This window comes from Cyanistes caeruleus, chromosome Z (assembly GCF_971803275.1).
Source record: "Cyanistes caeruleus chromosome Z, bCyaCae1.hap1.1, whole genome shotgun sequence".
Lineage (NCBI taxonomy): Eukaryota > Metazoa > Chordata > Aves > Passeriformes > Paridae > Cyanistes > Cyanistes caeruleus.
In genome coordinates, this window is record NC_141732.1 from 33,775,782 (window position 1) to 33,790,081 (window position 14,300).

At 46.5% G+C, this 14,300-nt stretch overlaps 1 protein-coding gene across 12 annotated transcripts in view; it reads right to left on the reverse strand.

Moving 5' to 3' along the window:
• Nucleotides 1-64: 64 nt before the first annotated feature.
• TMOD1 (tropomodulin 1) overlaps nucleotides 65-14,300 on the reverse strand; it is a 28,665-nt gene continuing 14,429 nt past the window's right edge. For 8 of the 12 annotated variants that reach the window (XM_086866824.1, XM_086866821.1, XM_023944392.2 and 5 more), the window contains 7 exons: nucleotides 10,946-11,065; nucleotides 7,953-8,042; nucleotides 7,366-7,496; nucleotides 5,670-5,777; nucleotides 3,972-4,115; nucleotides 3,389-3,533; nucleotides 65-277 (listed from right to left, as the gene is read on the reverse strand). In XM_086866824.1, coding sequence (XP_086722950.1) covers nucleotides 213-277; nucleotides 3,389-3,533; nucleotides 3,972-4,115; nucleotides 5,670-5,777; nucleotides 7,366-7,496; nucleotides 7,953-8,042; nucleotides 10,946-11,065 — 803 coding nt within the window. In that variant the 3' untranslated portion in view covers nucleotides 65-212. Of the gene's footprint in view, nucleotides 278-3,388; nucleotides 3,534-3,971; nucleotides 4,116-5,660; nucleotides 5,778-7,365; nucleotides 7,497-7,952; nucleotides 8,043-10,945; nucleotides 11,066-14,300 lie in introns of all 12 variants that reach the window. The other 4 variants (XM_086866816.1, XM_086866818.1, XM_086866817.1 and 1 more) reach the window with 1 other exon arrangement.

Consider the following 14,300-nt stretch of genomic DNA (forward strand, 5'->3'; position numbering starts at 1 on the left):
GACACGTTGGCTTGAATAGTTTCCAGCTCTACAGAAAACATCAACAGTCCTACTGGATAAAATCTTCATAAAAACTACAGCCACTATTTAATTTCAACTGTTAGTGCATAAAACAGAACAGAGGCACCACAAATACTCTGTCAAGGCACTTATTGCCTTTAGATTTCCACAGTGTAGCACAGATCACTGGGAATGACCTCCACAGCCAGGAACTACACTCCAGTTCTGCACTTGGGAAAAATAGGCCCGTTCACCTCTGCAAGTCTTCTCTTCCTCACTGAAAAGGAAAAGAAAAAGGAGTCAGTCATGGCAATGCGATAATGTGAATGGCAGGCTTGCCTTAACAGCTGTAGAATGGAGCTGAGAGATGTACTTTCTGCCAGGAAAGAAACAGGATAGCATCAGGTTCTGAATTCCTGCCTTAAGCAGCCAGCACAGCCTTACAAAGTAAAATCAAGGAAGATGAGGTTTTACTCCCTGTGCATTTTTAAGGCCAGAACCTACTTTCAGCCTTACCTCCCTTATTCTGTAGTTAATTATATTTCACAGTTTGTCTTTGTAATTGGACTTTGGCCAGCACATCATCTGACTGCTGGAGAGACAGCAGGAAACAGATGTCAGTTTTTCCTTTGCTAGTTTTTCAAATTAAAAATCTGCCTTTTCAAATAAATAAATAAATTTTAAACAAACAAACAAACAAAAATCCCCAAAACTCTTACCCTAAGTCATTTGGCTCCAGTCCTCTGATCATGGTTAACATAGCCAAAACAGTCTCATACCTAGTCTTAAAAGTTCATTTATACCTCTTGACACCTACAGTCATGACTTTCCAAGAAAGGTGTGAAAAAAAAAACAACGCATAACAAAATTGTATAAAGAGGATGCAGAAGTTAGCTGAAGAGGATGAACATGAAAGTCTTCACAGTCAGTTCACACAGAGCATCTCAGGGAATGGAAGCTATGGGACCAAAACCATGTTCTGGTAGCATCAGGTGATTGGCAAGAACATTGGAGCAGAGGACAAGAGAGAGCTATCGCTGACAGGGAGGAAAAGCAAGTTTTTCTTATACACTGTCCAGGTGTTGAGCTGAGATGCTATTGCCAGAGACCATCAGACCAACGAATACGAGCTGGAAACAAGAACCAATGCAGATCTTAGTGGTCAAGGAGGCAAAATACACAGTTCCTACATGGAAGGCAAGTTGTGTATTTGTCCTCTTAACAGCAGGAACAGTCAAAACAATAGATTTAAAATCTATGAGCTGATTACTTTGAATGCCAGGTGCTGCAGAGCCATTAAAAACCATGCTCTGTTCCAAAGGACAGAAAATAGCAAGCCTTTGTGAGGTGCCCCCTGCCCAGGGAGGCAAAGATTTAGTTTCAGATAAGCACTGTTAAAGTGAGAGGAGTGGCTTTAAAGCCCAGGAAGAGCGGATTCCATTCCTCTGCCTCAGGGCCCTGTGAGCCCAGGAAGATTTGCTGCACCCCAAACCCCTCATGGGGCAGCAGCCCAGTGAGTTCTGGTTGGGTTTGAGCCCCTGGGGTTTCTCCCTTGCTGTGTTCCTATTAGTTCCCGACCTTAAACTCCACCCTGCTTCTGTCCCACATCACCCTGCCTCTGTTCGGGGCTGTCTGTCTCTGGATCTGTTCCTGTGTTGAATAAATGGTTTCCTGAGCAGAAGCCCGTCTCGTTGGGAGTCCCATGCGGGTCGCTGGTAGCTGTAGCCTGCCTGGACATGATCCTGCAGCCTGCCTGGAATGCAACAAGCCTTTCCCAGTGCAGTGGTCCAGTGACCAGGTGTCTTAGGTTGCAATGCAAGATGTAACCAAAAATATGTATTCTATTACCATCTGTTAAAACCAGGTGATGCAGTGTTCATCTCTTCCATGACCCATCCCTCATAACCCCAGGGGGATCTCTTCTGTTAATGGGCCAGCTGTTAAAACCAGATGTGGCAGTGTTCTTTATCTCTTCCACTGCCCGTCCTCCCTCCAGGGGGATCTGTTAATGGGTTGATAAATAACTGATAAAATTACATCATCCCATTGTGAGATGCTCCACCCAGGTGGAGGAACCAAACATTCTTACCTGGACATAATCTGAGATTCAGAACAACCCAGTCAACCTTTCTCCACTGGATTCCCAGAGGAAGTCCAGAATGTTCTGCATCACCACTGGACCTTCAGAGGAAAACTACACCCTTCTACAGGATCACTACTTCAACAGAACCACATCTGCCACTGCAGGAGGACTGCAGCCACCATTTAATTGGACTGCTACCAACACCCTGATCAACAGGGTGTCAGGTTGCATTCTGACTGTCAGTGGGGTTTTTTTACTACTGCATTTTATTTTAATTTCCCTATTAAGTTGTAGGTCTTTTTGGGTTTTTTTAATTTATATACTAGTAAAGAAATGTTATTCATACTTCCATATCTTTGCCAGTGAGCCCCTTAATTTTAAAATTATAATAATTTGAAGGGAGGGGGTTTACATTTTTCCATTTCAAGGGATGTTCCTGCCTTCCTTAGCAGACACCTGTCTTTCCAAACCAAGACACCACATACTGAGTATTTTGTGTGATCCTTGAAGAAGTGGCACATAGCCCTGTGCTTGGCTGTGCTTCCTAGGAGCACAGTACCAGCTGAAGCAAGATTAGTGTTTTTTAATTTGGTTTTAACGGGCAACAAATTTTTATTATCTGCCTAGCTCTGGCAGCTGCTGAGTACAGCGTGGTGGGTGTGTTAGCTGCATTCAGCACTGCTCTCCTGGCCTGGCTTCCAGTGCTCTACATAGCTTGTAGCCAAGCAGTGGAAAGGCTCTGCCACGTGCTTTGGCTGAAATGGCAGTTTGCAGATTTGCCCACATTTTACTTCACAAGCACTTCTGATCACTTCATTGAGGGTATACAGATAACTAAAAGCCACGTGGCTTCCCACATATCCCTAGAAACAGTTCCTGTTTGTTTTGCTGAAGGGGATGGGCCAAATCTTCACTGCTGTCAAAGTTCAACTCGACTGCTTTTCATCTCCTTGTTGAAGTGGGAATGAAGCTGGAGGAAGACAAGCAGTTGGCAGGAATCACAAACACTAGCAGCTCATAGCCCATGTGCCACATGCCAGATCACAAGCTCTACTGAACCACATCAGCAGCTCTTACTCTTTCCCAGCAATACCCACTGTTATTGCAAAGAACACCAGCAGCTGCAGTAAGGAACCAGCTGGTGAAGGCTGCCTTCCTCCCTGAGGGGCAGAGCATCATCAGGTCCTTCAAGAGGCACATTCTAATTCATACACATCTTTAATGAGAGCAGTTCTGCCCTAATCCCAGCAGGAACTGCCCACAGGACCATCCCATGTTTCCCAGCCTCTGGCCAGCCTGACTCACCCAGGTCGTTGTTATTCATCATGGCATTGGAGGCGCGAAGCCGGGGACCTTGCTGGGTGAAATGGTACCCAAACTTCAGCAGGGAGGTGTTCTTTTCCAATATGTTTGCGATTTCCATTTCTACTTTGTTGCCCAAGGGCTGACTCTTTTGAAAACAGAAAACAGAAAAGCAAGCTGTTCAGGCTAGAGGGTGATTCAAATCAAGCACTTAGAGGGAAAGGGTGGAGATTGCAGATCTTCCTCTGGACCTGTGTCCATTTCTGACTTGGAGCTGGTAAAACAAACCACTGGCCTGTTCCTGTGCACACACTACAACTGAGAGGCTCCAACTCCTCCAGCAGACATTCTCAGATGTCCTTTTGCCCAAAGACTTTATTTCTTGGACAGGTTAGCAGCTAATGGACATCTGAAGAAACCAGGATTTTGATCTCTCAGTCAGCTGACTTGGAATTCCCCGTAGCTCAGCTCCTTCAAGCTCTGGGTTTCTCGGGGAGCTGCACTTGCCCCTGTATCACGGCACACTCAGTTCCCCACACACAGGCCACGTTCACCTGACCACAGCTGTCACCCACACACGCTTTACCTGGTTGTCAATGCGCAGCTCCACAAGCGATGTGTTGCCCTCGAGTGCTTCAACAATAGCCAGGATCCCAGACCCAGAAATGAAGTTTGACTCCACATTCAGGCTCTTCAGTGTGCTATTGACCTTCAACATTTCTGCCAGGGCCTGTGGACAAAGGTGGGCAGGAAGAGCTGGCAGTCAGACAGGCAGGGGCAGAGCACCACAGGGCAGCAGGGTGCTCCCTCACCTCCAGAGTACTCCTGGAGGATCCCATGTGCTGTGCAGTTTCACTGCCACCAGATGGAAGTGCTCTTTGTGGAGTGAAGGGCATTCCCTGCTGCTGCAGGGGGATTCTTTAACATGAGCATGCTGGAGGCCACAGCAAAACCACAGCATGGACAAACACCCGGGGCTACCCCAAAAGGCGATAGTCCACACCCGCAGCTGCCCTGTGACAGCTTCATCCAACCCTCTTCTGAAAAGCCAGCATGGTTTGACAAGGATGCTGGCCAGCACTGACCCTGCCTCCATCCTGATGAGTCCCTGCTTGCACTGGACAGGGTTGAGATGCTTCCCATTAAAACATGCAGAGAGAGGAGTACCTGTCTCAAACAACAAGGGATGCTCCACATCTGAGGTGTCCTCCCAAGCAGCATCACAGCCATATAAATAATTTTTGCTTCCCTTAGTGGGTAAGACAAGAAGTGGCTGGAATGCTTGCAATGCCCCAAACCTGATTAGATCATATCACTTCAAATAAACTGCAAGGGAGGATCCATCTACATCATGAAACAAAAGGACCAGAAGGTGATGTCCACATGGCAGGGCTGACCTGCACCCACAGCACTTAGCCCCACAGCTCCCCTAGCCCAGCACAGCACCCCTCAAGCTCTGACACAGTGCCTGTCCTGCCTACACAGGCTTTTTTCCCCAGTCGAGTGCCTCAAGTAAATTAAGAGCAGTACTTGCCCTCCAGAAAGTTTCTTTTTCTAGCAGGAAACTTGTGTGCACGTGTTTGTGTGTGTTTGTCTCTGTGTGTGTGTGTGTGTGTTTGTGTGTATAGCTAGGCAGGGGTAACCTGTGTGACTAAGAGGAAAAACTGACTGTAATGGTGCTGGAGAATAATGCAAAGATGCAGCCTCAAAGGCAGCATGAAAGCCAGGCAGAATGTCTGGCTCCTCTCTGTGTCCTCACTGATATTTGAGATGGCTCACAGCAGCCAGAAAGACCCATTATCACCTACAGAGGTCACACACTAGGAGATAAAGAGTTCTGCTTCTGCACATGTCTGCACAAAGAATGTATGAGAGAGAGCTGGAGCAGACTTTTGTCAGGGGAGCAGCCAGTACACCTTTGTACCAACAGAAACAAATCTCCAGGGAGAGAGACAAACTGCTTTTAGAAGATGCCACTGGGACATCTGTTGTTGTCTCATGCTCCTCTTCCAAGAGATACTAGAGGACAAATACGAGACTGCATGGATTGATTAAAGGACTGCACCTTGAAACCTCCTCAGATGAAAACTTAGGTGAAGGAACCAAAGCCTGTCTTGTTGGCTTCCACTAGTGCCCCTGAAACTGAAGCACCTGCAGCAAACAGCCAGAGATGTAGAAACATGACACAAGGTGCAGAAGCAGTCAGACAATAATGCTGAAAATACCTTGCCTGAGAACAGCTCCTGTCACATCAAGGGGATGATGAAGTACTCACAGTACTTACAAAAGCAACAGGATCATTGCTCCGGGTCCCAACTATGCTGAACTTCTTCACGTACGTGTTGTTTTTCAGTGCTTCTGCAAAAGCTTTTAGGGTTGGTATGGGAATATTCTGTGACAAGAAATGCAGAAAGCATGTGTTAGGCCAATCATCTGTATGCAATGAATATGCAATACATGTAAAAAGATGCTTTTAACTTCTCATCAAGGTCAGCTCACCAAATGCACTGAAGTAATTTGGGAAGGGGTTGAAAAATGTTTTTACAAGTTCTCTTGCTATAACCAGCATGTTCTAAGAAGCACAGCAGTGACTTCATCCTATTTTTTACTCTGCTGAAAGCTCACAGCCTTGATTTGAAGCCACATCTCTGCTCTTTAGTTGCTCAGAAACTCAGCTACCTACGAACACAGGCATTGTGGGGATGTTTGTAACCAGGATCCATGAGCTTACAAAACACTGCTCCTGTGCTGTCTGATGCAAATGGCAGCACTGAGACACATTCATGTCATGTTCAGAAAATTTCCACCTATGGGAACTGATCTAGAAAGGCCTGAAATGATCTCCTTGTAACACAAATCACAGACATCCCTGACTGCTTTATACATCTTACAGGCTAACATTTGCCATGCTATGTCTCAGCCCAGATAAAAAGAAATCCATGCTGCTTTTTCTGAGTTCCTTCAAAATCAGTATTCTGAACTTATGAAGAACTTTAGATACCCTTTTCAGACGTGCAAATTTTCACCTAAAATTATAAGTGGCATCCTCACCTTGGACTTCTTGCTACACTATTTGGATCCCACCATGTGGAATCATCTGTATTCAATGTCATCCACAGAGCTGTAACATGGCACCCAGCAGCTTAGAATCTGCAGTGTCACTCCCCAGTTCGCCAAACCCCATCCCAAAGTCATGAGTTCAACACACAAAAATAGTGCCTGCCTGCCAGATCCTTGTGTCCTCAAGGGACGGCATCATTAGCCTGAATCAAACACATTAAAATAAAAATATTTCTGTTTTAGAAAGGTGTGGGTAGCATGGCAAAAATGTCTTTGATGTGCACGTGCACTTAACCATGTTCTTGCTGCTTAACTATGTCATCATTTAACAGACCCCACAAAATAGAAAGTGTATTTTTTAGTGTATGTATGTATGTGTCCCAAAGGCAACATAAGAAGTGGTGCTACGTCCTGACTTGCCTTCTATGAGAAGAGAAAGAGTCCACTCTTCAATCCCTTCAATCCCACTGAAGGCATGGGTGGGAGATAGACAAAGACACCTGCAAGAACAGTGGCTTCCTCATATTTTCATGGCAAGTATCTGGATTATGAAACCTTTTTCCTCCCATCATCTTATGACATACATCGACATGCCCTCCACTGTCTAAGTCATTAAAGCAACCTAAAATAGCTTTAACCAAACAGCCAGTTTTGTGTCTCCCTGAACTATCCTTGACACAGCTCTATTTTTCCAGGCACTTAGAGGAATCCACCTGCTACCAATCCCAAGCCTTTGTCCCACAGCAGGTAACAATCCATTCTGCTGCCTACAGTGGAGATGGGAAGCACTGGTGTTTCTTGTCTGGCTACATTCAGTGTTATGATACTGCTCTGTGCAGAAAAATAGACTCAGTGTCTGCTTCTGTGCATCAGATACTTAGTCTTGTTACTAAGAGAGGAGGGTAAAAAGGAACAGATACCATAATATTGTTAAGGTTGACTTCCTCAAGGTCAGGATCGTTGCTTTGTATTCGTTTCAGAGTTTCCTCCACATCTGTTGAGTTTGGCTCCTCATCAGGGACTGGTTTGTACTGTGTAGGCTTAATCACACCTGCAAGTGAAAAGCAAGATGTGAAAATGAAAGCACCCTGAGCAGCACTATCTTTTCTTTGAGTGTGTTCCTCTTCTTCCAGAAGTGGAGACATGGAAGCATGAGAGAGAGATGGAAGCATGGGAGATGGAAGCATGACCTGACAAACGTCCCTGAGATGAGAAGCTACCCAGCACAGGACAGCCAGTGCCTGCTGCTATGTGCTGTTAAGGTCCAGATCTGGGTGACAGAAGGCCCACTGCATGCGTGGGGCTGTCCCTAGGGCTGCACTGGCTCCCAGATGGCACCAGGGAAGTGGCTGAGACTACACTGGCTGGCACAGGGTAAGGATGCATCATAGATGGCCCCAGCAATCACTGGCTGCTCTGACATGCACAGCTCTAACCTCCCACCTAAAAACAATTATCACTTTGCCTCTGCTAGCAGCTTCGAAGCCTGCTAACATAAATCACTTACTGTTAAGGCCTTCTTTGTTCACGATGGTGCTGCTCCCCAGTGCCTCATAGTACTGCTGGTTACTCATCAAGGTGTGCATGCCAAGGATGGCTACAGAAATAGGAGAACATGACTTATTGCAGGCTCCAGAGCCAGGAAAAGACACAGCACACTACCTTTCCCTGTGCAAGCATAAAACACATACAAAGAGAGAACAAAGCCCCCCAGCTGACATAAATATACAACAGTGCTCCAGAGTGCTCTCTTGTTTATTCCTGTGGAGTCTGATCCATAGAAGAGGAACATCATCTCACGGAAAACAAACAAACCTTCAAAGCTTCCTGGTAGCCTATCTGACTCGGCATCACACGAAAACAATGAGGAGAAGACAGGAAAAAACTCAAAAAAATTCCATCGGTAGGCTTTAGTATAAATGGCCTAGTCCAGCAGAAGCCTGCACATCCTCATCACCCTTGCTCACCAGGCATGTGCCACACAGTTCCACAGCCCAGTTTTGGAGAAGTTTTAGAGAAGAGCTGTGCCCCACGTGGAGCTGACCCCAAGGCAGAGAGGAAGTGGCTGTCACCTGAAGCACAGCAATGCACATCGTGTTTTCACACACAGCAGCCTGGGGTTGGTATATCTGAACTTGGTATATTTGGAAGGTGACACTGTGAGAAATTAAAGCTCTGTTGGCTTGGTCAAGATGTAGAGGGTGGTGGTATGAACACCATTCAAATGCTGGAAGAGCCCAGAAGCCAAACTCAGCCAATTTATGTCTCTCAGACTCAAGGCTGCAAATGCAGCCAATATGCAAATGGAAATGGGACCATGTCTGGAGGGTCTGGTGAAATTCCTGGCAGCTGCAAATCACCAATAAGGAATCAGTGGCTTAGGAACTTTTGGATAAAGAGTTTGTTTCTAAAAATAACGCTGCTGCACACAGAAAGATCAAGTTTGAAAATAAACTGATTTTTGAATCAACAACTTTTTTTTTTAATAGCTATACGACTTTCTCAAGAAAAATGCAGATACATGAGTACTTGCTAAAACAGACACATTTGAGCAAGTCTTGGTCTCTGGATAGACTCAGTCATGAAAATAACAAATTTCTCCCTAAAATCCAAGCACGCCACCACAAAGGCACTTCTTAGATTTGTTTGTTACCAGCCTGTTATCATGTTCTGTTGCTTTGGCCAAGAAGGGCTGGAATTTTCAGGAGAAAGGCATCCTTGAAGCCCAGCACAAGAATAGGATCTGTTATGGTGACAGCTCATCGTGATGCTGTGTCTGGGTTGCAGAGGCTGGACAGCCAGCAGCAAAGTGTGTCAGTGAACTTCCCTATGGCCACCAGCACATTCCCAACTGGATCTCACAGAGCCAAGTAGTCTCCATCTGAAAGTCTTAGTGAGGTCAAGCACTTCAAGTTTGTTTGTATTTTAGCTGGCCCTTTTCTCTGTCATTTACTTGCAGATGGGGTTTTCAGGGGTGCAACACAGCTTGGAAAAGTAATTTTCAGGCTCAGCATTTTGGTAACACAGATAGTTCCAAAACCACAGCTTATTTGGATAATGAAATCTCCCCAGCAGCCAGGAGCGTGAGCATCTGGACTGTGGAGAGAGGCAAGGATCTCCTGTAATGACCATGCATTTTGGGGGCTCAAGTTTGTGCTGGCAGACAAGAGTGACACACTCTAAGTTTGGTGACAAGAGCAACACACTCTTTCTAAGTTTGGTGTTTATGGTGTATTCTCTGAAGGAACTCAGGCTTCAGAGCAAAGACACCCCTCATCTGTCTCCCTCACCTGACCAAAGGCATGGGTGCCCTTCCAGGGTTACTGGGAACCACCCTCCTGGCCTTGCCAAGGAAGGGATGCAACACACCACAGCTCACAATGACATCTGCTAAACAGGCAGGAGCAAAATGAGCTCCTGCTAAATGAATCCCGCTAAACAGCCAGGAGCAAGGCTGTCACTGTCAATACTGAAGTTTCAGCACAATTTGTGTCACAGCAGTACTCCTGCTCCCACTTAAGTGTATTCTCCCAGCAACTGTAGAAAGAGCTGCCCTGAACATCATTTCTGTGGGGCAATAATTGCTGCACAGATCTGGAGCTTAGAAAGGCAGATTTTATAGGTTAGGGCTGTATAGGACTCGAGGATCAAAAGTAAAAAAGCAAAATCCAGAGATTTTGCAATGCTTTTCCAGGGTACATATATTTGGGAGCCTTAATGCAGAAACACATTTCTAAAGCCAAAAGATGGTATTATTGTGTAGAAGATGTCTAGTTGGTGTAGTTATTCTACAGACTTTATTAATGACTTCCAGCAAGAAGGATGCTGCTAGGGACTATGGAAACCTAAGCCAGTATCATTGAAATATTCACTGACTGCTCAACCAGCAGAGCGCATCTGAGCTTCATTAAACATCATGGGATGTCCATGTGTTCCTTTGGCCAAGGCATGTTCTCTCACAAGCACAGAGCTAAGTCCACGCTATGGGCTTCAGCAACATACCAATATTGTCATCTCTCTGTCTGACAACACAAATCACGAGAAATCCACCACTTAAAATGTGTTGAAAAACTCCTTAACAGGCATGAGTGCCCACTGAAAAACTTCTATAACTTGCCAGATGCTTTAACTGGTTGCACAAGAAATCCAGCTCTCATTGGGTCTGCTTGACTATTTCCTACAATTTGGTTTGAAGAAAGCTGTGCTCTTGAATGTAGAGGCCGGAATTAGCAACAGTTAGTGGTAGAGAAAAAGGAAGAGATTAAACCACATACTCTTCCATAGATAAACCCTTTTTCTTCCTCCTCAGCTTTAGTCCACACTCCTGATTAAATCACACAGGCTGAGAGTAACTTTTTTTAACAAGTAAATAAATTCTGTGAGAACTGACAGCATTTAGATACACTGGGAAAAGTGCAGTAGCTCACTTCCCACAAAAGAACAAAATAACCTCTAGAAGTTCAACAACTTGCACCCCCAATTACTGTGAAAATACTTTACCAGCAATGTCACAGAGCTCTGCATCAGAGGCATTAGCAAGGGCTTCCTCCAGTTCTGGCTCAAGAGTCACACTTTCCAAAACAGGATCCATCGGCTTCTGCTTGGGAATCCAAGCTTTCCCTATAAATGCAAAGCAAGGTCACTCTCGGTATAGCTACAGCACCCAGTTCACAGCTACCCTTGCAGATGCATTTCCATGCTGTGAGATTTGAAAAGTTGGAAGGACAGAGGGGGCACAAGAGAGAAATCAGAAGAGAAATGGAATCCTTTTCCATCAGCTTGGTCTGAGTCCTGCTGCGATGTGAACGGAGAGATGTGTCCGACAGGGGCAGCTGCAGAGCTCAGCCCTTCCACCAGCACGGCGTCTACAGAACCCAGCAGCACGCTGGTACAGGATGGTGGCTGTTCACAGCACAGCACTCAGAAAGCCGTGCACAGCCTGGCCCTGCAGGTCTTCCCTTCTTCGAAGGCTGCACAAAAGGGGTGGAGGTTTGCCACCAGCCAAGAGAGGACAGTAGCCTGTACCCAGCACTGTGCAGGATCAGTCCTGCCACCGAGACGCCTCTTGCTGCTTGCTCCAAGTGCCTGCTGGCAAGGCAGATGGCACATTAGTCAAAAGAGGGTGGAAAAGAGGTGGTGGAGTGCTCTGGCAGCAGGCAGGGACAGCACTTCAGTGAGCACGGGATGCAAGGAGGAGCAGGCTTAGGGCAGCTAGTCTAGCTCAACCCTGTTGCAAAGAGCATGTCAGACGGAGACCCCTCTGCTTTATCTCTCTGGACAGCAAAAGGCCAAAAAATAGGCCTATTCCCTACAATTCAAAGGTGCAAATCTACAGGTCCAGCTGGTAATGCAAACTTGTCAGCTTAGCTTTTTCCTAAGGGGGTTGCCCACAAGGACCAGAGACTGGAGCTTTGAGGGCAGTGGGCTCCCTGCCAGCCCCCCATCCCACTGCCCCTGGTGATCTCTGGGGAAGCCACAGCTCCTTCTCTGCCAGAGCTGGCTGCATCCCGGGAGGCATGGGGCAGTGGACAGGGCTGATGGCCCTGCACAGCTGCTCCCAGCTCCTCACTGCTCATGCTGCAATGGGCAGCAGATTCTTCTCAGAGGCAGAATGGGTCAGGTCTGGGATTTCACAACACGGCGGCACCCTGTGACTGCCCAAAAGAAAAGAGAGAGGCTTGTGATATTTCAACATTCCACAGCAGGGAGCAGTCTTCTGGGTAAATCCAGCACTGCTGGGACAGGGATAAGAAGACTCTGGAAACATTTTGGAGCAGTCCCCTCCCCTAAAATAGTCCCGGATCACTGCAGAGATAGCGACTGCAAAAGGCCTGGCCTAGCATGCCAGCCAGGACTATTTTTGTCACCTCTCTGAAACCAGAGTCAGCGGCACCAAAAGGGAGAAACAATCCTGCTGCTCAGGCATATGCAGAAAGGGGCTAAATTTAGCCTCAAGGAAGAAGCAACTGCACCTCAGGGTCTCCTGGGACAAAATGGAGGCTGCCATAAACAGCCTTTTGCTCCCATCCTCTCCCTGTGTGCTGCCACTCTGACAGAGAGGGCAGGAATCTGCCTCCTGGGACACAGCTGCTCTCACAAAAATAGGCAGAGTGTCATGTGCCTGCACAGCCAGGCATCTTCTGGGTACTCAGCAGCAAAATGTCTACCCTGGCTTGGTGTGGAGATCTGGAGCCCCTGTCCCACCAGATGCATGACTGGGCAAACTGTATGTACCATCTGATGTGTACAGCACCAGCAGGGAACACGAGAAACAGGGCAAACTTAATTCTGCTGTCGTGCAGTAACTCCTTCTGACACCTCAGTGACGGCAGAATTTCTGGGGTTTAATTCTAGTTTAATTTTAATTACCTAATTTCAGTCAATTTCCAAGTTTTAGAGTTTTGTATCTCAGTCGTGCTTTGTTATAAGATGGAACTTTAAATTAAATTGTGCGTGTGTGATGATGACAATGCATGACACTTTATGTAATAACACAGTATGTCTGCACACACAGTATGCTCCCACACTGCCCAGAAGCATGGCCAGGGAGAGCACCTCCCATGGCACACTAGTAAATCACCCTATAAACTGCAAACTCAGTGATTTATTTACAGCTTCATCACAGCAGTGAATATGTAATTTACCATCTCCGGCTCACAGTCAATGTAAGCAGCATCTTCGCTCAAGAGTGTGTTACAAATGGAAATATATTTGATACATTTGAAGCACCTCTGACTCCTGCAGGACACTGCTTCTACCTTCTGGGCTAGCCAGGTGGGTAAGCAATACTGGACTGGGGCACATCTGAAAGGTATCAAACCAGCCTTCCTGATGGTACTCAGTTTACTCATTTACTTCCCTCAAGGACCGCTTTATTCATTTATTTATTAAAAATCTAAAAACAGCACCTCAGGTTTCATTAAATGAACAGATTTTACACAAGCTCTTTTTGAGAGGGCTGTGTGGGTCAGTAAGGAGGCACCTTTCAGAAAGGCCTCAGCTAGGAAATGTGCTCATATGCCCACATTTTCATGCTCTTCTTTTTTCATACAGGGCAACCATTAGTATGAACGGCACACAACCAGATCTGCTGCAGGGGGATCGCAGTACAGAGGAGGACACAAGAGCTGAAAAAAGCTGCTGAGAAGCTCCTGGAATGCAGAGGCAGAGATTGACCAGATCATGTCCCATGTCAGGTGATATTCAGAGTTCTAAAGGGAGCAGGAAAGTCACTTGGATAATGGGTCATATACAGAGGGGAGAACAGCAGAAGATGCCAGAAGGAGGGGAAAAGAAAAGAAGCAGAGGAAAACCCCAGCTCACAGGCCTCAGGGCTATGCAGACCAGGAGTGCAGCAGCTGCTTGCAGGGTATGGTGCAGGAAGACAAACAAGCAGCCTGCAAGAGACTGGGAAACAAGGCTGGGATTGTCAAGACATGATGAAAACTAGATGGGAAGTGCTGAGCCCCATCACAGCTGTGGAGAACTGTGGAGTTTCTCTGCAGTGAGAAGCTCACAGTGTCGGGATGGAGTGTGAACGGCAATGGTGAAACATGGAGCTTAACATGAGGAGTTCACAGGGGAACAGGGCAAGGAGGAGCAAGAGAAGATGGCAGATGATTTCTTTCCCAGAACCTGATACAGATGCAGTGGAATGGGGATGGGAGAAGGCTGCACAGTGGTACAACTTCTGTCCAGCACTTAACATATCAGGTGGTGCCCAAATCAGCCAATACAGAGACCTCTTGGGCACACCCTGGTTTATTAGCCAGCCAGGGCTGGGGATAGACAGCAGAGAGAACATATTTACCACCCCAGTGGTGTCAAAAAGGAAGTTACATCAACACAGGTACAA